This window comes from Uloborus diversus, chromosome 2 (assembly GCF_026930045.1).
Source record: "Uloborus diversus isolate 005 chromosome 2, Udiv.v.3.1, whole genome shotgun sequence".
In the NCBI taxonomy this organism is placed as follows: domain Eukaryota; kingdom Metazoa; phylum Arthropoda; class Arachnida; order Araneae; family Uloboridae; genus Uloborus; species Uloborus diversus.
In genome coordinates, this window is record NC_072732.1 from 154,787,953 (window position 1) to 154,814,038 (window position 26,086).

At 36.1% G+C, this 26,086-nt stretch overlaps 1 protein-coding gene across 1 annotated transcript in view; it reads left to right on the forward strand.

Moving 5' to 3' along the window:
• LOC129217437 (cytosolic carboxypeptidase-like protein 5) overlaps positions 1 to 26,086 on the forward strand; it is an 84,978-nt gene that overhangs the window by 20,398 nt on the left and 38,494 nt on the right. The window contains exon 2 of the mRNA XM_054851734.1: positions 14,142 to 14,313. Within this exon, the coding sequence (XP_054707709.1) occupies positions 14,142 to 14,313 (172 nt within the window). The remainder of the gene's footprint in view (positions 1 to 14,141; positions 14,314 to 26,086) is intronic.

The following is a 26,086-nucleotide window of genomic DNA, read 5'->3' on the forward strand; positions in this document are numbered from 1 at the left end:
TACATATGTTTAACTATATTTTCTTAAAACCATGCATTTTCAGTTAGCATTAGGGTGTAGGCCAGTTGTAGAGGGTATAAATGTTCCAGAGATTCAGGGGGAAGTTTCAAATGAGGAGTTAGATTGGGAAACTAAGGGTGTAATTTTGGGGGACTCTATGGTAAGGGAGGTGGGTAACACAGTTGAGAGAGTAAAGCGTAAGGTGGCTAGGTGTTGTTTACCAGGGGCTCGGGTAAAAGACGTTAATATGGTTTCTGAAAAGAAGGGAGTATTGAATAAGGAGGACATGGCTACTTTGTGGATGGGAACAAATGATGTAGGCCACAGTAAAAATGAGGAGTTTTCTAGGGAATGGGAATCCCTGTTGGATAAAGCAACCAGCTTTTCAACGAATGTCCAAGTGGTTGGTTTGCTTCCCAGGTATGGAGTGCATAGGAGCTGGCTAAATCAACGTGCGAGGTGTATGAACTTGCTACTGAAGTCAATTTGCGAAAAACGCAGTATCAGGTTCATTGATGTATGGAGTCATTGTAAACGGGATTGGATTGCTAGGGATGGTCTGCATCTGAGCTTTACAGGGGTCAAAATGGTTAGTGGATTAATTTTAAGGGCTTCGGAGTCAAAAAACTAAGTTGGAATGGGGGGCATGGTTCAAGCATCAGGTATCGAGAGAATGAAATTTTTTTGAGTATTGCTAGAAATGGAAATAAAGTGACGAACAAGAGTAATAATGTTAACAATTGTAATTTAGGAAATTTCAGGGTGTTAAATAAAAGCAACTTAGGCATGCTTAAAGTTTTCTATACCAATGCTCGCAGTATTAGGAACAAGATGGATGAATTGAAAAGCATAGTTATGGATGAGAAGTTGGATGTTATTGAAATTACAGAGACATGGGCTACTGAATCTGATGCAGAGTTATTACATATTGCTGGGTATAATTTGTTCAGACAGGATAGAGTAGGTAAAAGAGGTGGTGGGGTTTTATTTTATGTTAGAGACAATTTTATTTGCAATGAGTTGGTCATAAATGATAAACCTACTGATATTGATATAGTTTGGCTGGAGTTGATGAGCAGTAAGGGCAAAAAGCTACGCTTTAGAAACATTTATAGGCCACCTAATTCAAACCAGGGACAAGATGAACAGATGTACCGTATTATTAGTGACATGTCCAGTAAGGGATCCGTTATCATAATGGGGGATTTCAATTTTCCGGGTATTGATTGGAATAATTTTTATCCTGGTAATGGCAAAGAAGAGGAATTTTTAAAAGTAATTGGTGACTGTTTCTTAGATCAAATTGTAACTCAGGGAACTCGAGAGGAGGCCATTTTGGATCTAGTTTTTTGTGACATAGGTAGTTTTGTTTAGGGGTTGAGTGTAGGGGAGCATATTGGAGATAGTGATCATAACAGCATTAGATTCCGGGTTAATTTTGAAGTGTGCAAAGATGATAATTTTAGGTTTGTGCCCAATTTCAGAAACACCAATTTTGTTGCACTTAGGCAGAGCTTGAAAGAGGTTTTTTCGTCAGGGTTGGAAAATAGCGACGTAGGTCAGCAGTGGACGGAATTTAAGGATAAACTTGCTAAAACCGTTGGGGACTATGTTCCATTTAGGAGAAAAGGTGTTAGTACCAAAATTTGGCCCATGTGGTTCTCCAGGGAGAAGCTCTTAATTATAAGCAAGCCACTTTTCGTAAGTTTAAAGAAACTGGTCAGAGTGCGGAGAGGCTCCAGTATGGTAAGGCAAGGCGAAATTTTAAGTATTTGGTACGGATTCAGAAAAGGGAATTGGAGCAAAGGCTGGCAGATGACATTGATGGAAACCCTAAGAGGTTTTTTGCTTACGCTAATTCTGGGAAAGCTCGAAACAGTCAAATTGGGCCTTTGGTTGATGAGTATGGAAATTTAATCCAAAACGATAGGGATATTGCAAATGTTCTAAATAACTTTTTTTCCAGTGTGTTTAACGATAACTGTATCTCAACAGTTGACACTAACAAGACACAAGCTATTATACAGCTTGAGGATTTTGTATTTTCCAGGGAGGAGGTTTTATTTCATTTGAAAAAGATTAAAGCAACTAAAGCTCCGGGACCAGATAATATGTATCCAAAAATTTTAGTTGAATGTGCAGAGGAATTAGTGGATGTTATTTTGAACATTTTCAATGCTTCTTATAACTCGGGGACGGTGCCAGAGGACTGAAAGCTGGCTAACATAACGCCACTCTTCAAGAAGGGGCCTAAAGATACTGCTGGGAATTTTAGACCTGTAAGTTTGACTTCGGTGATTTGTAAGATTTTCGAAACTTTGATCAAAATTAAGATCATGATGTTCTTAGAGACTAATAGTCTGTTGACTAGTTTGCAGTATGGTTTCAGGAAAGGTAAATCCTGTACTACTAATTTATTGCATTTCTACGACAAGGTTACCTCAGCTTTAGATAACAAAAAATGTGTGGATGTTGTTTATATTGATTTTCAAAAAGCTTTTGACAAGGTACCGCATGTTGCTCTTCTCAGCAAGTTAGCTGACATTGGAATAGGAGGAAAAACTTTACTTTGGGTTAGAAATTGGCTTACTGGTAGGAAGCAAAGAGTAGTTGTGAGAGGAAATCATTCTAATTGGAGTGATGTTTTAAGTGGGGTTCCTCAGGGATCAGTTTTAGGGCCTCTTTTGTTTATTATATTTATGAATGATATCAATGAAAATATTTCTGGAAGCATGAATTGTTTTGCTGATGATGTAAAAGTTATGGGGATTGTCGAAAATGAAGAACAAGTAAAACAGCTGCAAGAGGATTTAGATCATATTACTAAGTGGGCAGATAAATGGGGTATGGCAGTTAATGTAGGGAAATGTCAAGTGCTACACTTAGGTCATGGAAATAAGCGTATGAGATATCGTTTACAGGGTTCAGTCATAAATCAGGCAGAAAATGTTATGGATCTGGGTGTCTTTATAAATCAGGACTTCAAGTTTAGTCAACAGTGCAGTATTGCTAGTAACAAAGCCAACAAAATGCTTGGGTTCATCAATAGATCTATTTCAAACAAATCTAAGAAAGTTCTTCTGCCTTTATATAGGAGTTTAGTAAGACATCATTTGGAGTATGCTGTTCAGTTTTGGTCGCCTTATCTGAAGAAAGATATTTTTGTATTGGAAAGGGTTCAAAGAAGGGTAACTAAATTAGTAAGGGGACTCTCAGATTTAGATTATGATACCAGACTTAATAGGCTTAACATGTATAGCCTGGAGCAAAGGAGAGTCAGAGGGGACATGATTCAGTTATTTAAATTTATCAAAATGAAAGATGTAAATGGATTAAATTTTTGCGTGGAAAGCAGGACAAGGGGTCATTGTTTTAAGCTATTTAAATCTCAGGCTAACTTGGAAATCAGGAAAAACTACTACTTTAGCAGGGTCGTGGGCACTTAGAATAGCTTACCGGAAGAGGCGGTAATGAGCAAGGGAGTGGATAGCTTTAAGAGGGCCATTGATCTTCATTGGGGACTAATTAATTGACTATGATCAGCCTAGCTGGGCCCAGAGCCTGTTGCTGGTCGTCACATTTGTATTTGTATTTATGAAGGATAGGGGAAACCTCGTTAAACCGCCACCCTCGAATTTCGCCAACTTTTGGCCCGTCACTAAGGTTGGCGGTTTAACGAGGTTCGACTGTATTCTAAAACTTAAATGGGATGATTGCTTTTTTTTGTAACAAGTTAAGCGTTTTACTTTTTGCAGAATGACTTTTTATATCTGAAATTTGACTATCAACATTGAGTAGGCATATCCAACACATTTAATGTTAATATCATATTAGATTGCTAAGTTTTTTCACACAATAATTCTTTAAATATGTGATCAAAATACATTTTTTTGGCAAAAATTTATTGTTTTGTATATGGTTGGTTAGATATACATAGTGGAATACATACAGAAAAGTATTTTAGTGGAATATAAATTTTTGAAATAAATACCCGGGTAAATACCCATTTTGGGTATTTACCCAGGTATATACCCTGGGTATTTACCCCTAAAAATAAATACCCGGGTATTTTACATCACTATGCATAACTGATCACTCGGAGTATAACCTCAGAAAAATTGATCGGAGCATCACTGGGAACAATAGGTTCTGATGTAATCTATGAGGTGGTCAAAGTACCAATGACAGACGATACTACCTGGCGACAAAGTAATGACATGGGGGATGGGTGACATTAGAAAAACATTGGTTGATAAATTAAAAAGTGCTGGAAGGTTTTTAGTTCGAGCTGATGAATCAAAATGCTTAAAAAGTGCACCAGTTTTACTAAAAAGGACAACCTTCTAAATAATTATATATTTTTCAAAGAACTTTCTCAGATTGCAACTGGTAACGAATTATTTCGTGTTGCAGATAAATAAATAAAAAGCAATGGGACCCAGTGTACAATAAGGTGGAGTGAAAGTATAGGCAAAAAATTTTTTTTTCGAAATTCAACTTCTAATAGCCCGGAAAAGTTGTGGTTTGGTTCCACAAAGAAAGGGCTAAAATATTTTTGCTCTACCTTTCCATCTTGAGGGTCCGCTTTGACCTTGAAGTTTACAAAATTTACACTTTTTTCCTAAAATTCGACTTTTAATGGAAGTAATTTTTTTTTTAGATGCTCAATTTTCGGTGGAGGGAAAGAATTGTGACTGGGTATCATAAAGAATAGGGAAAAAATATTTTAATTTTACTTTTTAGTTCTGTGGGTCGCTTTGACCTTGCATTTCAAAAACTTGCTTTTGTTTTGTAGTGAATTAATCACAACTTCGTTTTTTCTGTACTTAATTTAATAAGTTAAAAAATTGTTATTTGATACTATAAACTTAGAATTCATATATTTATATCCTAGATTTCATTTTAAATATCTGCTTTTACTTTTTTTTTTCTTGAAAAATCTTACTTTTTAAACTACGGTTTTTATAAGTCATTTCTCTTTTCCGTAAATCAACTGTAAATGTCATGAAAGAATTCCAATATCACTATATGAGGGAAAACACTTTTATCTTGCCTATTTATTTACTTCAAGGGAGGCCCTTGAAAGCCTTTACTTTCAGTCTCTGCGTATAGGGGTACTTCGCCTCCCTCTCATTCTTAGCTTGAGGAATGAATTCGTCCAAAGCCATGTGGCATCTGTTTCGCATGTCATCTGAGAAAAAATAAGCAATCACATTGCTTAGCAGAGATTATGCCTTGCCTACATAGTCGAACATTTGTTTTTTTCAAATCAGTGTATGTGAGCAGTTGAGTGTCGATTTGTTAGTCGAGTTGTAAGGAAAATGGCTACTAGTAGCAAAATTAAAACGAGAACTAAATTAAAGTGTCCTGTGTTTGGAATACCCAAAGAGTTGAGTAAGCTAGTTTTGCCCACGTATGAAGACATGATGAAATACTATTTGCATGTTAGGAACCATTTTAAAACAGATGAAATAACGAAAGAACCCACGGTAGCTGAAGTCTCAGAGGCAGTAACTTTACAAATCGAAGAACTGTGGAGGAAATCTTTAATACCTACAGTTACTCACACTCGTGTTCTTCAACTCATTCGTTCATGCAATACCAAGTACAAAGAATTATTAAAATCTATACGAAAACAGAAAAATGAACGTCATCTGGTCAAAATAAAAGCATTCGCTGAGGATGCAAAACAAAAATTGTTTGATATCTCGTCTTGTAAATATAAATTTTCCTCTTGTAGTTGTGAAAAGTACCGCAAAATTCCTGTGGAAGAACAGGCGTTTCTTCATGACCAGAGAACTGTTAGAAAAATGATCATGAGCACTGTTGACCCAACTGCAACAAAAAGACTTTGACGGAAGGCAGAGAGAAAAATCAAAAGACAATGCTCGCCTTTCTAAAGTTGCAAAACAAACTGAAAGTGAAACACCTATGATTTTCGAGTCAACTTCAAGTTCATCAGAAATGGACATGAATGATGAAATTTTCCAGGCTTCTACTTCAAATTTTAGAGCAAAAGTGAAGGAGACACCATGTTCCACGAAGCTACCACCCAACTCTCAACAAATGCGAGTTCCTTTACCAACATTGGCAAGGAAATGTGACCGATACGGTGTTTCAGATAGAGCTGCGGCATCAATAGCAAGTGCTGTGCTTCAAGATGTGGGTTTGATTACAGAACAAGATTCTTCATGCGTGATTGATCGCAGCAAAATCATTTGAGAAAAACAGAAGAAAAGTAGAAAGGTACTGGTACTAGAGACGGAAACTTCGAGAAGTTTTCGTGCTTTATATTTCGATAGCAGAAAGGACATTACAACTTGCAAGTTTAGATGGCAAAAAATACCGTAAAACAGTAGTTGAAGAGCATGTTACTTTGCTTCAAGAACCTGGATCTAAGTACCTTAGCCATGTGACTCCAGCCAATGGCACAGCGATAAACATCACCAGAAGTATAACTGACTATATAATAAGCAATAACATTTTAAAGTAAGACAAAACAACGTTAGAAGAAGCAGAAATTTGTGTTTCTTCTAACGTTGTTTTGTCTTACTTTACTGTTCAGCACAAAGGTATTTATTTATCTTAATAACATTTTAATTGATAATTGTGTAGCTGTTGGATGTGATGGAACCAACGTAAATACTGGAAGAAAGGGAGGTGTAATACGGCTTCTCGAAGTTAATTTCAAGAAACCGTTGCAATGGTTAGTATGCCAACTTCATTCTAACGGACTTCCCTTACGACATCTTTTGAAACACTTAGATGGTAAAACAGAAGGTCCATGCGCATTCTGTGAAATCATTGGTAAAGCATTGGATGGATGTGAACAGTTGCCAGTTGTAACGTTTCAACCGATTCAGGTTAATCCTTCCGAATATAAACAGAAATGAGTTGAGCACTGATCAACAGTACTTATTTGATGTTTGTAAAGCTGTAGCTAGCGGTCAGTGCTCTGAAAATGTGTCTAAACGAGAACCTGGAACATTAGTACACTCACGGTGGTTAACGACGGCAACTAGAATTTTACGGCTGTACATGACAACTGACAGTCCGCCGCTGAACTTATACACATTATCAGAATATGTTATGAAAGTGTATGCACCAATGTGGTTTACCATTAAGATTAACCACTCTTGCAAAGATAATTCTAAAAACCTCTTTGAAACAATCAAAAAATCACGTTATCTCTCTTCTGAATTAAAAGCTGTAATCGATCCTGTGATTCAGCGCAATGGTTACTTTGGGAATCCGGAAAACATATTGATAGCGATGATCACACTTGGTTTGCGTCGAATTATGAATGCAAGATCTATAACACCGATTGGATTGCGAAAATTTACAATTCCAGAGTTTAATTTTGATGCTGAAGACTACCATGAACTCAATCGATTGGCAAAATTGGGAACACACGGAGCCGTCACTTACAAGTAGAATTCTAGATCAGAATTTGAAAGAAATGGTGCTTGATGGCGTACCTTCTGAATTGTTTGATTTCCATAGCCTCCCATGTCACACTCAAGCAGTGGAACAATGCGTTAAATTAGTCACAGCAGCATCGTCTACGGTTTGTGGTGTAAGCAAGAGAGAAGGATCAATTAGAGTAAGATTAGAATCCAGAAAACTTATGCCACAATATAACACTAAGTCTGAATATTGTCAGTCATAAAACTGATCTCCAAGCCAACTTTTCCGCCAAACTATGCGTCATTGTTTGTAGTGTGCGGATTATAGTTTGAATTTGAAGGAACAACAATTTGAGAATTCATTTAGTAACTTCTTTAGTTTTGCTGTGTATTTTATGTGACTGTAAAAAATTGGATTGATAATTTCATACTTTTATATTTAAATTTTGTAATCTATCATATGTAAAAACCACATTTTGGTGCAGTCACAATTGTCAAGCAGAGAATCTTTTACATCAAAAATGCTTTTACTTGTTAGTTTTTTATAATTTTTAGTTTTATATAAATAATAATTTATGCATATTAAAGCTAATCTTTTTAAAGGAATAACTTTTAATACATTTTTCTCAGTGTGCTAAGTATTGTAATGTTATTTAATTTTAACTCGATATTGGGTGATTTTAAGGTATATGATATTTAGTATATTTTATTATTTAAATATTTGAGTTTGGTATGTAATTTACACAAGCGGTCAGCTTTGAAGTGCTTTTTCATCATATTGGAAAATTTTTGGCTTTAATGGAATCATTAGAATTTGTATCAGTTTTGATGCAATAATGGTCAATTTCAAGGTCCGAGTTGACCCTCAAAATATTTTTTGTTATAAAAATGCTTTTGCATGACAAAATATCTATACAAGAGGAAACTTTTCAGCACTATTACTTAGCTTTAATCAAATTTTGATTTTTTATGAAACTATTACAACTTTTGTCAGATGAAATAATGATCAATTTCAAGACGCGAGCGGACCCTCTAGATATTATTTGTCATAAAACTGTTTTTGCATGACAAAATATCTATACAAAAGGCAACTTTTCCGCACTATTGCTTAGCTTTAAAAAAATTTTGATTTTTGAGGAAATTTTTATAACTTTTGTCAGTTTTGATGCAATAATGGCCAATTTCAAAGCAAAAGCGGACCCTCAAGATATTTTTTGTTTTAAAAATGCTTTTGCATGACTAAATATCTGTACAAAACACAACTTTTCCGCACTATTATTTAGCTTTTATCCAATTTTAATTTTTTCACTCCACCCTAGTGTACAACTGCAAAAGCGCTTACAGTGATGGAGCAGTTGCAATTATAGGAAATGTCGAAGGGTTTGTTTTAAATGCAAAAAAATCTAAACCCAAGTGCTCTAATAAGTTTTCCCCATCCTGAACTTCTCTTGGAAAACAATACAAATACAAATACAAAAGTGACGACCAGCAACAGGCTCTGGGCCCAGCTAGACTGGTCCTAGTCAATTTACAATCCCCAGTGAAGATCAATGGCCCTCTTAAAACTGTCTACTCCTTTGCTCATTACCACCTCTTCCGGTAAGCTGTTCCAAGGTTCCACTACCCTGCTAAAATAATAATTTTTCCTAATATCCATGTTAGCCTGAGATTTAAATAGCTTAAAACAATGACCCCTTGTCCTGTTTTCAGTGCTAAACTTTAGCCCCGTAACATCTTTCGTTTTAATAAATTTAAACAGCTGAATCATGTCCCCTTGGTCTCTTCTTTGCTCAAGACTGTACATTTTTAGCCTTCTAAGCCTGGAATCATTATTTAAGTGGGAAAGTCCACTTATTAGCCTTGTAGCCCGCCTTTGAACCCTTTCCAATACATTAATGTCTTTCTTAAGATAAGGAGACCAAAACTGAACAGCATACTCCAAATGGGGTCTTACCAAACTTCTATATAAGGGCAGAAGAACTTCTTTAGATTTATAGTACCAGATTAGCTGAAGTCAGCTGTGGTTGAAGCAGCAGGGTTGTCTGGTTTAAACCACGTTAGTTTAAACCATGATTTAAACTATGGTTTAAACCAATTGGTTTAAAAAAAAAAAAAACCATGCGGTTTTTTAAAAAAATGGTTAAAAAAAAAAGCCGAAAAAAAAATCCATTTTACAGGTTTACGTTGATTTTCCCACACATATTGAAAAATGTAAAATTCCATTTATGCTAAGTTCCTAGCTAAGTTGCAGAGATAAATACTAAAATTGCAAAGTTGCTTCTTCAAAATGTATTACAAGCTTTAATCGAAAAAAAAAATATTATATTTTTTATTTCATATATGTGCCATAAAGCAGATTTCAGTCAACTTCCATCATTATGCTTAATTTGCATGATTAGTTAAGATTTACTGAGGATTGAATCTTTTATTGTAGATGCAATCCATTATATTGCTCACTCCTGTTGCAGGGATGTTACATTTTTGCCCATTTATTTGCACTTTCCTGGAATTTTAACTCTGACTTGTAAGGTTGACCAAAGACGGTGGTTGCATTGCATTTTTCAAATTCTTTTTCCTGGCTTTTCCACCACTCAGTCACTGTTGCAGAAGATATAACGTTTTTGGCAAAAAAAATTTTTTGAAATAGAATTTGCTACTCATTTATTTGTTCTAAAGAGTTTGCATTTAATATTTTTTAAACTTCAATGCTGGATGCAACATGTATGCCAGTAAATAAGCTATAATTTAAGCTATGTTACACCAATTTTTGTATTTTTGATTTGGTTTGTTTTAGCGATAGTCGATATCTTTTCCAAGTCTTTCCAAAATGAGAACGGAGTCGAATATAGAGCAGCACTTTTTTTTAATACTTTGTCAGTACAACAGCAATCAATTTTTTGACTGTTAAATCATGTACTGTTGTACATTTTGCTTTACTTCAATATTTGCGACATTGTGTATATAAAAATCAGCATTATGATCAGAAAGAAAAAATATGAAAATTGATCTTTTAAAAAGATTATGCTTAAAAATATAACTTTTACTTTATTCGATAATTATTCATATTATGTTGGTTTTATAAAGTTTTTTTCTTGGATCTTCATTATATTTTATCTTAACCCGCATCACAACCACTTCTTGAAGTATTTCGTATTATAAAGGGTCTATATATACATGCATACTAATATGTTAATCAAGTCAAACATTTCAATCAATATTTCCCCGCAGAAAGCTATTTTAATTATTTAATTTAGTTACAAGATTTTGTTCTTATCTCTTTAATTAATCAAGAAATTAGGTATAATATGACTATTGAATAACTTAATTACATGGAACCTTAATTACCTTCCGAAAATTAATTGTTTTTCTCGCAAATAGTATTTAAACCAAAAAAACCCGGTTTAAACCAACAAAACCTGGTTTAAACCAAAAAAAAAACTTTTTTTTTAGTTTTTTTGAAAAAAAAACCGTTTTTTTTTTACCAACCCTGTGAAGCAGTCATCATACAATCATGATCACTTAATTCTCATATTTTCATTGCACTTTCTGAAGAGAGTGGGGTCATATTACCACTCAATACTTCTTCACACGAGAGTTCGCTGGCTTTTGAGAAGCAAGGCCCAGCCAAGAGTTTTGTAGTTGGGGGACGAGGTACTAATTTCTGATTTTTTACTAAGAAACAAAATCTACAAATTTGTTGCGAAAGATAGTTTATATGTACGGATAGGCTAAATGGGTTCAAATCAAAAATTCAGCTATGGAGAGAGGAATTAGAACATAGCTCATACATATCCTGAGGAAAATTCTATTGAATTTTGTGGCAGAACATTTGACCTTGATTCGTAACAAAGTATAAAGCACTACATTTTTGACTGGCATAAACGAATACGACTAGGGTTTGTGATCCGATGACGCATCAGCAAGGAGCTGTCTTGAAAGCAAGAGAAAAATACGAGTATTTAGACCTCAGAGGCGAGTTTTAAACTGAGGTTCAGTGAAGTGCTTTTGAACACCTATTGGCAGTTAGTAAAAAGAGTACGTTAAGAACATATATTTGTGATATGGATGTGGGATTATTAGCGTTGACACTTTTCAAAACCAACAAAATATCTTTTCTAGACCTCGATTTAAAAACTTCCTGCGGCTCTTCCCAATATAAAGGTGAAAAAAAAGTGCCACTGTCCTTCAAGACAGGCAAAAGTGTCTAAGTAAGTAAAAGTTTGAGACTTGCTGGCCGTAATAAGCACTAAAATTTAATGATGAACTTCATTTCAATCTCTAAAGATATTCTATAATTAAAAGATTAATTGTTATATCCATATGGAAGTGCTATTTTTTTCTTTTCCTTACTTTGACATGTGATTGAGGGAAGTATTGTCCATACTGACATAAGAAATCTGGTCCAGTGTCCCGCTAAGATCGAGCTTACTATCAAGTGTGCCGAAGAGTCAAAAAGGTTTAGAAGCACTGCTACAGAGGAAGATTTATACTCTAATAGCACTATAGGTATAGACGGAGAGCCCAGGGCCGCTAGACCTGGCCAGACCTAACTTATTTTCTAAGTATCAAAATGTGTAGGACAGAATAGAGTTACATGCAGGGGCGTAGCTAAGGGGGGGGTTTTGGGGTCAAAACCCCCCCCGAAAAGTTAGTCTCAAAAAAAAAAGAGAAAAAGAAGAGAGAAGAGAAAGAAAAAAAAAAGAAAAAAAGGAAAAAAATCCAAGCGATTATATATATATTAAATATATATATATATATATATATATATATATATATATATATATATATATATATATATATATATTAAATATATATATATATATATATATATATATATACATTAAATATATATATATATATATATATATATATATATATATAAAAGTAACCCCCCCCGAAAGTCGGGTCTAGCTACGCTACTGGTTACATGTACTTTCAACATACGCGTGTTTATTAACTTGGTCCGTGGGCCAATTTGCAGGTACGGGGTACTGAATGTACGCAAAAACAGTGCTAAACTAACTTATTTTCTAAGTCTCAATTTTTATATTATGACACTCAGGGAACTATTCCAAAGCATTTTGTAAGCTGCCAGACCAATCGTATGGGCCAAACATCCCGCCAGACACAGTTGAAACAACCTATCAAACTACCAGACGCGTTCCGTGGGCATTAATGGCTGCCAGTGGCGCAACCTTACTTATTTTCTAAGTCTCAAATTTTATATTATGATAATCAGGGAACTATTCCAAAGCATTTTGTAAGCTGCCAGACCAATCGTATGGACCAAACATCCTGCCAGACACAGTTAAAACGTAGCTGTGAGTATGAGCGCGTGAAAAATCAGCACTCAGAGAATAAGTTATCACTGTTTTTGCGTACATTCGGTACCCCGTCCCTGAAATTTGGTCCTCGGTCTAAGTTAGCAGCCATAACTGGGGGACCTGATAAGTTGGACCTGATGAAAAAACGTGAAATGTGGAGAAAACGTAGATTCGGGGGACATAAAATCGGGGTTTCACTGAAATCCTATTTCATGTTTTTTTTTTACTAGGTTTTCTGCTTTAACAATATTGCTTTTTGAAAGCGGACAATATTTTTCAGTGCTTAAGTGCAAGAATAATAGCGTCGCGCTCGTACTCAGAGCGACGTTTTAACTGTGTCTGGGGGGATGTTTGGCCCATAAGATTGGTCTGGCTGCTTACAAAATGTTTTGGAATAGTTCCCTGAGTATCATTATATAAAAATTGAGACTTAGAAAAAAAGTAAGGATGCTCCACTGGCAGTCATTAGTGCCTACGGGACTCGTCTGGTAGGTTGTTTTAACTGTGTCTGACTGGATGTTTGGCCCATACGATTGGTCTGGCAGCTTACAAAATGCTTTGGAATAATTCCCTGAGTATCATAACATAAAAGTTGAGACTTAGAAAATAAGTTAATTTAGCACTGTTTTTGCATACATTCAGTACCCAGTACCTACAAATTGGCCCACGGACCAAGTTAATAAACACGCGTATGTTGAAAGTACATGCTAACTCTATTCTGTCCTACACGTTTTGTTACTTAGAAAATAAGTTAGGTCTGGCGACCCTGGGCTCTTGGACTAGTACTCTTTATGTCATATAACATGGTATATGACATAAAGACATGGTTCTTCTATGGTGCACTGGAATGGTTAGAGTATTGAGGGCAAATTAACAAACTGTTGCCAGATTTGCTGAAATTAGCAACTCTGAAGCTTTCACATCAGGAGAGAGATGGAAGAATTGAATTTTATTTCATTGCACGCCTATACAGTGCCGGAACTTTGATTTTTCGGAGCCGGAGAAAATCTTGAAACTGCCACTTTTACTTATCGTCCTTCAAGATTTTATGTCAAGTTACAATGAAAAACACACAAAAATAGGCTGAATTTGCTTCCCCCTGAAGTTGCGGCTCGGAGCAAGCCTTCTTGCCCCGAATCAGCCCATATCTGCCACAACACCTATACTTGTGTGAAGATTTAAATTAAAATTAAAATTTTTTTTAAGAACCTCCACTTCTAAATATATTTTACATAATATGAGGCTTTACATTTTGTATACACTAAGCCTTTATAATTGGAATAGTTTTTGAACGTGTTATGTTTTATTTCATTTTTTGTAATGGAACCAGAATTCATCAGTAATTTGTTACTTTATTTAATAATTTTGTACAGTCTTAATTCTTTTAAATATATATATATTTTTTTTTCAGAACATGGTTTCATTTTGGTGTTGCTGGTGGACCTCCAGGTGGATTGATAAAAATAAATGTAATGAATCTCAATCGACAGGGAAAGTTATATTTTCATGGAATGAAACCAGTTTTTAAAGTCGTGCCATCTAAAGATGGGTGGAAAAGAATTCCTGGAAAAGTTGATTTCAAGGTAAAACAGATTTGGTATGCTCAGTTAAAAAAATATAGTATAACTTCGATTTAACGATTGTCAAGAGACTGGAGAAAGTTTTTGTTAAGTCAAGGATATTGTTAAATCATGGAACATAGATATTTAATACAGTCGATCCTGGCAAGGGCGCCCATATGCAAAATTGTAAGGGGAGCTCAGATATTTCCCCCATGGAAACTGATTTTAGTGCAAATTAGAGTTATAAAATTTTGACGTTTTTAATAACTTATTTTTTAACGGCTGGAGAAGAAATGTTTTTCCATTTTTACAAAGAAAAATGTACTAAATGCAAGAAAGCTCTAATTTGTAAGGGGGTTTGACTTGAGCCCCCACTTGCCCCCCCCCCCCCCCCCCATATGGGCATCCTTGAATCCTGGACCAGTAAATGTATCATTAAATTGAGGAAATCGGGTATAATTAAATCAAAGTTATACTGTATATGTGTACCCGTGGGCATAGGCAGAGGGGGGGGGGGGGCAGGGAAAGGCTATTGCCACTCAATAGAAGATAACTACCGACTCCCATGCTCTTTCCAAATAATATCAAAGATAATTTAAAGTTATGATTTTGGACTTCATTTTCGAAAATTTCCAGAGAAGAGCCACATAACACTTTTTCTGTCCTAATCTGACCAAAAATAGCAGTATTAAATTTTTTTTTTAGGGAGAGAGGAGGAATATATAATTTTAAGCAATTCTATTCATACTTGGGAGAGGGGAGGCAACTGAAATATCACTATTTTTTAGCTGTAAGTTACCGCCCCTAAGCCAGGGCTAAGGCAGAACAACATGCAATATACCAGACAGCCCGGTTATCACATCCTGAGACTGCTGTTTCGTTCTTATTAGAACTCGGTCAAAAGTAGTGAATAACTGAGCCGGAGGTAGATGCCATCTCATTGAAGCTGAGAGTGCCAACAAACTGGTAGCTAATATAGAATTACCACAGACCAGACGAGTGACCGAAGCAATAGTTCAGTTCAGGCCCGTGTCCAGGATTTCATAAAGGGAGGGGTTGAAACCTTTTCCCTTTGTAACTTACGTTGTCAAAGGAAAACTAACTAAGCGTGTTGAATAGTTCATTTTAGTTCGATAACTAGGCTTTTTTTTAAATATGTTTTGTGTGGTTTTTTTTTTTAATGAAACCTTATTTGTACAGTTGAACATTTTGTAAAAATACACACATTTCTTTTATGCCACCTCATTTTCCTTCTTTTTTTTTTCTTTTTTTTCCATCAAATAACATTGAACAGGAATTTAATGAAAATAAAAATTTTATTTAAAAAAAATGGCTGTTTTGCATAGAAATATTTTTCTAATGCGTGAAACGACTAATTCATCCAACACTAAAGGTGCACCATAAAAAAAAAAAAAAAAAAACTAATAGCAAGCAAAGTAACAATTTTCCCTACCCCTAAGTTTTTTTTTTGGGGGGGGGGGGCGCTACATCATTGTCTAATATTCTTTTAAATAATTTCCCCCTGCATGCTTATAGCATTGCCGGACTCTTCAACCATTCCTCCGCGTTAATTTTTTTTCAAGCACTTAGAAGCGAAAGAGCTTGAATCCTACAATTGAGGAAAATGCTAATTGTTAAGCATGGGGAAATATTAAAGAGGATAAATACTGTATCAGAGTTTAACTCTAAAATTAATTAAAACTTATAATACATTTTGGAAAATCGTTTAATGATTCATTGATTTTTTTTTTCAATGGGAGGGGTTTAACCCCTAAAACCCTCCCCTTGGACACGGCTCTGGTTCAGTTCAACTCGAAGATTGAAGACAAGGCATGGTATATTCAGTAAATTACCACCCACTGATCTGTAGATGAAAAACCTCTTAGGAAGTTAAGAGTGCCACCTTCACTCTTCCAGTTGAACCAAACCATTGCTTCGGTCACTCGTCTGGTCTGTGCTAATTCTATATTAGCTACCAGTTTGTTTGGCACTCTTGGCTTCCTAAGAGGTTTCCCAGCTCCAGCTCAGTCACTTTCCTATGCCGGGCTGATGAGTGCTAATAAGCACAAAACTGCAGTCCTCGGCTGGAAATGACTGAGCTGGCAGTGTATTTCATGTATTTCTGCTTGGCCCTGACTAACGGCGGTAATTTACTGAATATACCATGCCTTGCCTTCAATTTTCAAGTTGAACCGAATCATTGCTTCGGTCTCTCATCTGATCTGTGCTAATTCTATATTAGCTACCAGTTTGTTTGGCACTCTTGGCTTCCTAAGAGGTTTTGCATCTCCAGCTCAATTACTTTCCTATGCCGGGCTGATGAGTGCTAATAAGCACGAAACTGCAGTTCTCGGCTGGAAATGACTGAACTGGCGTTGTATTTCACTTAAAACTGGTAGATGTTTTCCCCTTCCTAATGGAAATCCTGGCTACTCCCATGTGTATCTGTATAGTTTATTACAAACTTTGGAGAAACAAGATGCATTGATTTCTGATAATGTACTTTTTTCGAGGTGCAGTGAATACCATATGCTGGCCAAATATTGGTTTAAAATTTCAACCGAATATTCGCTGATACAAAATATCTGGTTTAATTTTTTTAACTGTAATGTTTGTATTTTTATTTTATGCCAATTTGAGATAGAAAATACTTTTTGTGTCTTTTGTGAAATATAAATGCATTTCCTTTTAACATCCTAAACTTATTGGCATGAAAAGAATGAGTATTAATTTAAAGTAATTAAAAAATAAAATGTATCACTCCAAAAGCAAACTAATATAATAAATGACAAATCTCGTTTTTATCTGACATTTTACATAAATTGTAAATAAATAGTGTCTTTTCTGATAACTGATACTTGATTTGACAACTGATAATCATGGTAATCTATACTAATACACTCTAAGACAAAAAAAAAGTTGCACCATGAAGGAAGTCTTAGAATACAATGACATTTGGAAGGTATGATAAGTGTATATGGAAGAGTAAATGATTAGAAAATGAGAACGATATAAGCAAAATTTATTGAACAACATACACAAAATGGGTAACATTCAGTATGGAGTATGGCCGCCATTATTCCGAATACAACATGCTAATCGTCTTGGTAACGAATCGTACAGGTTCTTAATGAAGTCCTGTGGTAGTCTATCCCATGCTGCTTTAACTTTGTTACGGAGTTCCGGCAGATTTCGAGGTACGGGTGGAGTGTTGACATCTCGTCCCATGGCATCCCACACATTCTCGATTGGGGACAGGTCTGGTGAATATGCCGGCCACTCCATGCTGTCTAGGCCTTGAAGACAAGCTCTAGAGACGGCAGCAATATGGGGTCGAGCGTTGTCTTGTTGGAATAGCGGCCGAACACAGGTGCTCAGGAATGGCAAAGCAACTGGCTGCAGGATCTCTTGAACGTAACGTTGGCCGGTCAAAGCACCGTTAATGAACACTAGAGGTGATTTTGCATCATATGCAATTGCGCCCCACGCCATGACACCAGGTCTCGTGGACGTATGACGCTGTACAATAAACCGTAAATCTTGGCGCTGACCACATTGCCTCCACACGCGGATCCTATTGTCGTCTCCACCAAGACAAAAGCGGAACTCGTCAGTGAAGACTACGCGATACCATTCGACGCTCCATGTCCGTCTTGTACGGCACCATTCCAATCTTTTCCGACGATGCAATGCTGTTAATGGCAGTCGTCGTAACGGTCTACGTGAGCGCAGTCCCACGTCGTGCAGCCGTCGGCAAATGGTGCGACCACTTATTGGCTGATTGATGGAAGGTCCCACAGCCCGTTGGATGTCTGCAACTGTGCTGGTTGGATCGTTACGAGCTTGCCTTACGAGCCTCCGGTCCTCCCTCGGTACGGTTTGTCTCGGCCTCCCTGAGCCTGGTTGACGCTGATATGTGCCTTGTTGAGTCCACTGCCGCCAAATGCGTGCAAGAGTAACATCAGTGTAACCAACGTGCTGTGCTATCCGTCGAAATGACCATCCAGCTTCTCGGAGGCCAATTATGCGACCCCTTTCGAACACTCCTGGTTGCGTAAATTGCTTGCGAACTTTATTTCGAGGCATAATCCAATGTTAAACGACGTAACTAACAAATCAGATTGAGTTAAATTAAAATTGCTGCTCTACTGGATGCCCTTATATAGCTGGTCTTACGCTGTGCTTAGGGCCACCCTGCGTGCGTTGCATGCGCAACCCTAACCTGGAAATTTAATCATTTGCATATTTTAGGCAGAAGAACCATCCCTCCAAATTTCATTCACATCGGTCCACACCTTCTTGGTGCAACTTTTTTTTTGTCTTAGAGTGTATTATAAAGAGAGAGGGCAGATTTTTCTGTTTATATGTTCGAGGTAATCTCCAGAACCACCTATTTGAAAAATTCCTTCACTATATGAAAGGTGCTTTTTTACTGAGTAACATAAGCTGTAATTCGAAAAAAATCCCATAAATAGTTCTCTTTTTATTCCAATTTAGACCCAAACTTCATGTAAATTGCCTATTATTGGCTATTAAAGGGGTGAAAAATTATTTGCACCTATTAATTAATATTATGTATTGTTGAAAAGGGTAGAATTTTCCGCATTCTAAACAATTTGAATCAATGCTCTAACTTAATTGCGGCAGAAGTAATTTGCGTTTTTAACTCGAACGTTTTAGGCTTAGCTGAAATTGAGGCACTACTTTCTTCATTAAATCTATCAATAAAAAGTGAAGGAATTGTCCCACAGTTTTCTTTTTGACACCATTGGAAAAAGCAACATTTTTTACTCCAGATCTCTCTCGACCTATGGTCGAAAAAATTAGCATCTATCTTCAAAGGAAAAAAGTTACAAAAGTTTTTAAATCCATTTCGAAATATGTCATTTTGATTCAAGTTGTCAACCATTTTATTTTCGCGTTTCCACATTACCTTTTTGAATCCATTGTTTATTTCCTTATTTTGCATTCAATTTCTCAAACTTATTTTATTTCATGTTTCCATGGTTACGCTTTTAAAATCCATCTTTTGCATTTCAATTTTTTAAAAATATTTTAATATCTATCTGTAATTTTGCATGGTGTTTTTTTTTTCTTTTATTTAAGCCTGATTGTTGAATATATATCACTTGACACAATTTTTATTCTCAAGGTAGATCGGGCAAAGCCAGGCAACACAGCTCTTAATATATAAATATTTGAAAGCTACTGTTAATATGATTTTATACCTTTTTGTTTGTTTGGAGAAACATTTATTATTGCCAAAAAAAAAATAAACATCCGCTTCACTCGCAAAAGGGCTTGGTTCTGGTCCGGGCTGCGCCAAGCCTGATTGGCGCCGTCGTGCAAATGTCTTTTGAGCGCCTTTATACACTGGCGTCAGGGGAAAATATAGTAAACCTGGAATGAGGTTTTGTAGACAAATATAAAATGGAAAAGAATACATTTGGCATTTAATTTATTCAAAAAATAGTGTGTGAATGTTTAAATTTGGAATATGGTGTACGTATTTATATATATACTTCATATCTCGAAACTATTTTGTGTTCAGCAGCTCCTCTGATATGCAAATAATGCGTTTCGGAAAAGAAAATATTTTAAATATCAAGTTAAAACGCCGCTTTGAATATCTATCAAATCTGTAAGTGATGAATAACTCATAAAACTTTTTATAACCGTAAAAACTAGAAAATAGTTTTGGAGGCGCACATTAGGGAAAAAATCCCTTTTAAAAAGAGGGATCCGAGATTTCTCCACAGAATTTTTTTTTAACTTGTAGTTTTAAAACGCAGTTTTAGACGGTCTGTGGTGGTGCTATGTGGGGTAAAGTTTCGAGGGGCTCCGCGGAAATTTGTAGAAGTTGAACCCTTAAAACACGATTATAGACCATATTTATTAACGTTAGAATGAGGGGTGGAACTTTGGGACTCCCCACCCACCCCCTTTTTTTTGAAAAATAGATAGAAATCATTTTTTTTCCCTCCCTTCCAATTTTTCGAAATTTAACTTCCAAAAACGCAATTGTACAGCTTTGAAAATTTTCACGGGAAGGGGATTGTGGAGTTCTCCCCTTAAAAATGTAAGCAATATTCTATGATACTAGGAGGAGAGGTTCAGAGGATATTCAACTTAAAATTTTTCTTAAGTCATGTTTAAAAAACCTAATTTTTTAATATTAAAGGAAAGTGGTTCAGAGGCCCTTGCCTGAATATTTTCTGAAATTGAAGTCTAAAAGAACGCGATTGTAAGACCATATTTGTTAATATTAGGGCCGGTAATCTTTCAAATTCGAGCTCCAAAAACGCAATTTTAGGTGATTTTCGAGCAGTTTCAAGCAATGTTGTTTGGTATTCGGTAGCTTTCCCGAATACCATATCTGGGAACAGAACTTAAGATGCTCCGTAATGCTTTTGGGGGGAGGGGGGGGGAGATTCAGAGGAGTAGCAGTTTGAAGGATTTCTTAACTTCAGATGGAACTGGAAGAAAGAAAAATAAAGAAAGGAAAAGGAAAAGAAATAGGACCGCGAGGGGGGATGGGTTGGAGGAGTGGCAGAAATAAGTTAGCTGTAACTATTGAAAATTTTTCATTCAAAGATTTGTTTCTAAAAGAAATTAATGTTTTACCCCAACATCATAAGTGTTACCCCAACAGAGCACGGCGCCTTTTTTGACTCTGTCATCCTTGTGTGACGCACGACCTTGTACTTAGGGACGTTGCGGCCCTGGTTCCGGTAGCGTGGTCGCTTGGCCCCTTAAGTGCTGAGCAGTTCAGTCTTGGATTATTGTTTTAAGGCAACCGTTAATGTAATTCATTGTTTTGGCAATTTGTTTTGAAAGAAAAGAAACTTTTCATTTGTTTTTATCCGAGTGAAATGTACGACATTTTCTTTTTTTTCTGACGACGATTTTTGAATGTTTCACGGGATGTTTTTTTTCCCCATTAGACCGATCGATTATGATAGCCTGGTTGCTGGGCAAGTTTCACGATAAACAATAGAGTTGCGGAATTATTTTTGCATTTGAAAAATATTATTTGATGTTTTTTTTTTGTTTATTTGACGAAACATTTTAAATTGCAGTAAAAACTGCTTCACTCGCTAAATAGAGTTTTAAAGCAACTGTAAATCTAATTTAAATATTTGACGAAAAGTTTTAAATTCCAAAGAAACTTAAGTAGTGTTTTTTTTTGAAAAGCTGCGTACGCATTTTATACAAAGAAAAATGATTATTTCATATTAGAGGGGGAGGGGGCGTCAATTTTTCTTATTCAACGGACTTCCATTAAATTTTTAGCACGGGTATCACTGTGCGGATACTGCTTTTGTTATAAATAAAGAATCTTGTAAAATGCATAATTGTTCCTGCACTATAATTTGTCCTCATTAAACTTAGGTTACACTGATTAATTAGGTTGATTTCAAACATTATTTAATGTTTCATGATAATGTAGAACTTTCTAAAACTACAGTATTGTAAAACTGAGTTTCCAGGTGCATTGTAATGCCAAGTGTAATTGTAATACACGTTTGTATTTTTTAAAGTTTTGAGTAAAACCTGTAATAGGTGCTACTATATAGCATGAGCTTTTCTAAATCACGCCAGGACTCCTATACAGCCTACTTGTATCAGTTCTTGATGCATTGTAGATGAGAGTAAGTAGGGTCCCGGTTATCCGCCATGAATGGGCCGGCAGAAAGCTAAATTGCTGGATTTATTGGGGGGGGGGGGGGGGAGTATTAATGATGAAATAAAAAGCACTAAAATGAATGAACAATTCAATTCATTGCCATTGATATACATAAAGAAATTTTAAACAAGGGAGTTCAGGATGAGTGAAAAGAACTAGTGATCTTCATTTGCCTCTGCATCTCTTTTCTTTGCTGCCAGGTTTTGCCATCTCTGGAGCATCATAATCTCAATAACCCTGATTTCTTTTTGCTGTTCAGTGTATGTAATGGCCGCTTCAAAAATTTAAACCCTTCTTTGTGAGTTACTTTATGGGAATTTACAGTCTCTGGTCCTTCAACATTTTCAGAATCTTTGTAAGAAGTGGGACAGTATCTTCATAGGAAACTTTATACTGGTCTCTTGATAGCCATTTCAACCAAAGATGCATCCTCACATCCAGGGATACATTGTATTCCACTGTGGCCAACATATTTTCCTTGGTTTCATGTGCTTTGTTTTCAACAGTTATTTCCTTTTCCGGCCCAACATGTTATTATATGACCTTGAACTTGCTTGTACCATGATATTGTTCCATGCACTTGCAATCCAATAGACAACATCTTCCAAATTTAAAATGATATGTATTCAACTTTTAAATTAAGGCTTGGTCATCTTCAATATCTTGTATGAGATTTGACAGAAACATTCTTTGATAGTTTCTCTTACCTGTTTCCAAAACATCTAGCTCCATTGATCAGGGCCAGATTTAGGGGAGGGCAGGCAGGGCTACTGCCTTGGGGCCTCCACAACAAAGAGGCCCCCACAATAAAATGTTTACAAAATATCCTAACTTTCACGGGTTGAAAATATCAGATATATACATACATATAAAAATATTCGGATATATATCAAAGTATTGGATATTTTCGAAAATATGATGATCTTTTGAACCCTGATTAGGGGCTTCCACTCCTTCATTCCCCCGGGGCCTCCGCACTTCCAAATCCGGCCCTGCCATTGGTTGACAAATAACAGTCACATTAGGAGGGAGAAAAATGGCCCTTATATCCCTATCTGTAAGTTTGTCCGCATCAAGATGAATTGAAGCATTATCTAGCAGTAAAACTGCTTTTCTGGTAGGTTATTCTGGTAGGTAGTCAACTATTTTGTTGCATTAATTAATTAAATAAAAAATGTAAGTACTGCTGGTCAGGGCCTGTTAATGTACGGTCCTGCAGGTCTGTGGATATGGGCACCACAATTTTAGGGGCACCAAAATCGTGTACGTATTGTTTACTTTAAGTCTTAATAGAAAAAAATTATCTTTTCATTTACAAATTAACTTTACAAAAATTCTCGCTTTTCGAATGAATTCGCTTCTCTGTTCTCTTTACCCCCCCCCCCCCCCCCCGCTGGGGTCAGGGTTTCATCATCCCCTCTATTATGTCGGTCAAGCAAATGGCGCCCTTTTGCTTTCGTAAATCATATTGAAAGTTTTTATTTTACTCAAGGCATAGAGTGACTCATCTCAAAAGGTGACCAACATTATGTTATTTGTTTCCTTTCTTTTATTTATTTGCAGAAAATCAACTGTTCAATCAAGTAAATTTTTCTCTTTTGGAAAGTATTACTTTTAAAAGGTGCATATATATTTTCTTATGAGAAGGGCACCAAATTTTTTCAGGACCTGGGCATTACCTTGGCTTGATCAGGCTCTGCTGCTGGTACGGTGGGGTAACAAGGAATTGGCAGATAGCCGAAGGATGGATTACTTGGACCCTACTTTACATATTGTATGACCCCTTCATTTGATTAAATCGCATAGTATTTTCCTAAATTTCTTGGTTATTTTTTAAAAATCGGAACAATTTAACCCATACTACCTATGGTCCTTAGTTTTTTTTTTTTTGACGATAAATTTGGACCTTTCACAAGCTGTTTGGATTATCAGGAATTTCAGATCTCACTGTTTCTGGTTTCTGACAAGGACGCTCATATAGGAGGGCAAGTGGGGGCTCAAGTCCCCTCCCCCCCTAGAAATTGGAACTTCCTTGCTTTTAATACTTTTTTCTTTGCAAAAATGTAAAAACATTTCTTCTCCAGCCATTAATGAAGAATTTATTAAAAATGTCAAACTTTAATAATGCTAATCTGTACTGAAATTGGTTTCTATGGAGAAAATATCCTGTTAAACCATGGGGTAACTATCTGAGCCCCCCTCCCCCTTAAAATTTTGCATACGGGCGCCCATGGTTTCTGAGGCTCCTCTGCATTCAGTTTTGGTTGTGTTATGTTAATGAATAATTTGTGCATATATATCAAGCACTCTTTATGATGAATAAATATTTTACATAGTTATAACCAACCATCTGAACTTCAATGACTAATAAAAAAAAGATTGTTTTAATATTCCCCCCTCCCTTAATTTTCATTCATTTTTTTTGCAATTAAATTGAATTCAAAGTTGCTATTTTAAAAAATTCAAAATTGTAGAAGTGTGCTTAAAATAAGTGAGTACATTTATTCAAAAGTAATAAGACTGAATGATGCACATATTGTCTAAGTTGTAGGTATACTGGCCTCAAAAAGTTAATGTACAACATGTTTTTCGAAGCTCACCATAAAAAAATAGCAGTACCAATAAAATTCATAGTTTGCATGAATGATAATAACGAACTTTAAAACTATTTATGAAGAAAATGTTGCTACTACTTTTATTTTATGGAAAATAGCATATTTTTACGAGTGAGAAAAAAATATTCAAATATCAAGCTTTTGTACTTTTGTGTAAGTTGTGTTGAATTTCAACTGTTGTTGGCAGTTTCGGTGACAATAGTCAATAGAGTTTAGAAAAAGTTTCTGAGACGTCGTTTACTCGATTCGTTAAGTTGTAGGGGAGTTAGATGGATGAACATGGGACTGTCGCGGGCTGATGCTGCTAGACATCTCAATATGTTTTGTAATGATGTTCAGCGACCTTAGGATCAATTCCAATCCAAGGATTCTGTGTCCTAAAGACTTCCAAGCCGACCATGAGCTACAACATGTGCAGAAGATTATTTTCTAGTTCTTTCAGCCCGAAAGAGAAAAACCACTACTGTGCCGCAGCTCGTTACAGACCACTTTCTTACATCGGGAAGAAGAATCTCTGCTACTACATACTACGGTGCAAAAACGTCTTCACAATGCAGGTCTCTATGCAAAACGACCACTTGTGTGTGTTCCCCTCATTGGATCACAGTGAAGGATCCGCTTATTGCTGGGCAAAAGAACATGTATCCTGGACCCAGCAGCAGTGGGCTTCTGTGCTTTTCACAGGCGAGTCCAGATTTACATTGGAGAGTGATTCAGGGTGTCTACTGATCTGGAGGGAACATTGCAATAGATAGCATCAATCTAATGCTGTTGGGAGACCACAGTTATAGAGGTGGTGGAATCATGGTTTGGGCAGGGTCTCGCTCGGTCGTCACACTGACCTGCATGTGTTCCATGGAGGAACTGTGACTGGTCTGAGATATCGAGATGAGATCCTTGATCCAAATGTCTGCCAATATGCTGGTGCTACTGGTAATGACTTCATTCTAATACATTATAATGCATAAAATCACTGAGCTCAGATTGTTGAGGAGTATCTTGAGGATCATGGTTTGAGACGAATGGAATGGCCAGCTCGATTTCCAGACCTGAATCCGATAGAATGTCTTTAAGACTATCTTGGTAGCAAACAGGTTGATGCTTTAAATCCTCCTCCAAGGTCGTTATATGAGCTGGAACAAGTCTTACTTTGTGTCTGGTCTTCCCTTCCTATTCCGGTGTCCGACAACTTAATAAACAGCATGGAAAATCAATGCTGCCAATGAATTCAAGTTAAGGGGAGGGGGGACAGACACATTCCTTATTTGAACCCATTTTTGTATTGTTTCTGCGACATTTTACTACATAACACTATGATGTTCTGTTTTCTTCAAGAATGGACTTTTTTGTAAAGATTGCTTTTTTTGTTATAAATCGTTTTCGCAATACACTTACACAAATTTCTATGATGCATTCAATAAAAAACCATTTAATGCACATACCTCCAAATTTATTGTTTCTACTTTCATTCATTTGAAAGTTAGACACAAAA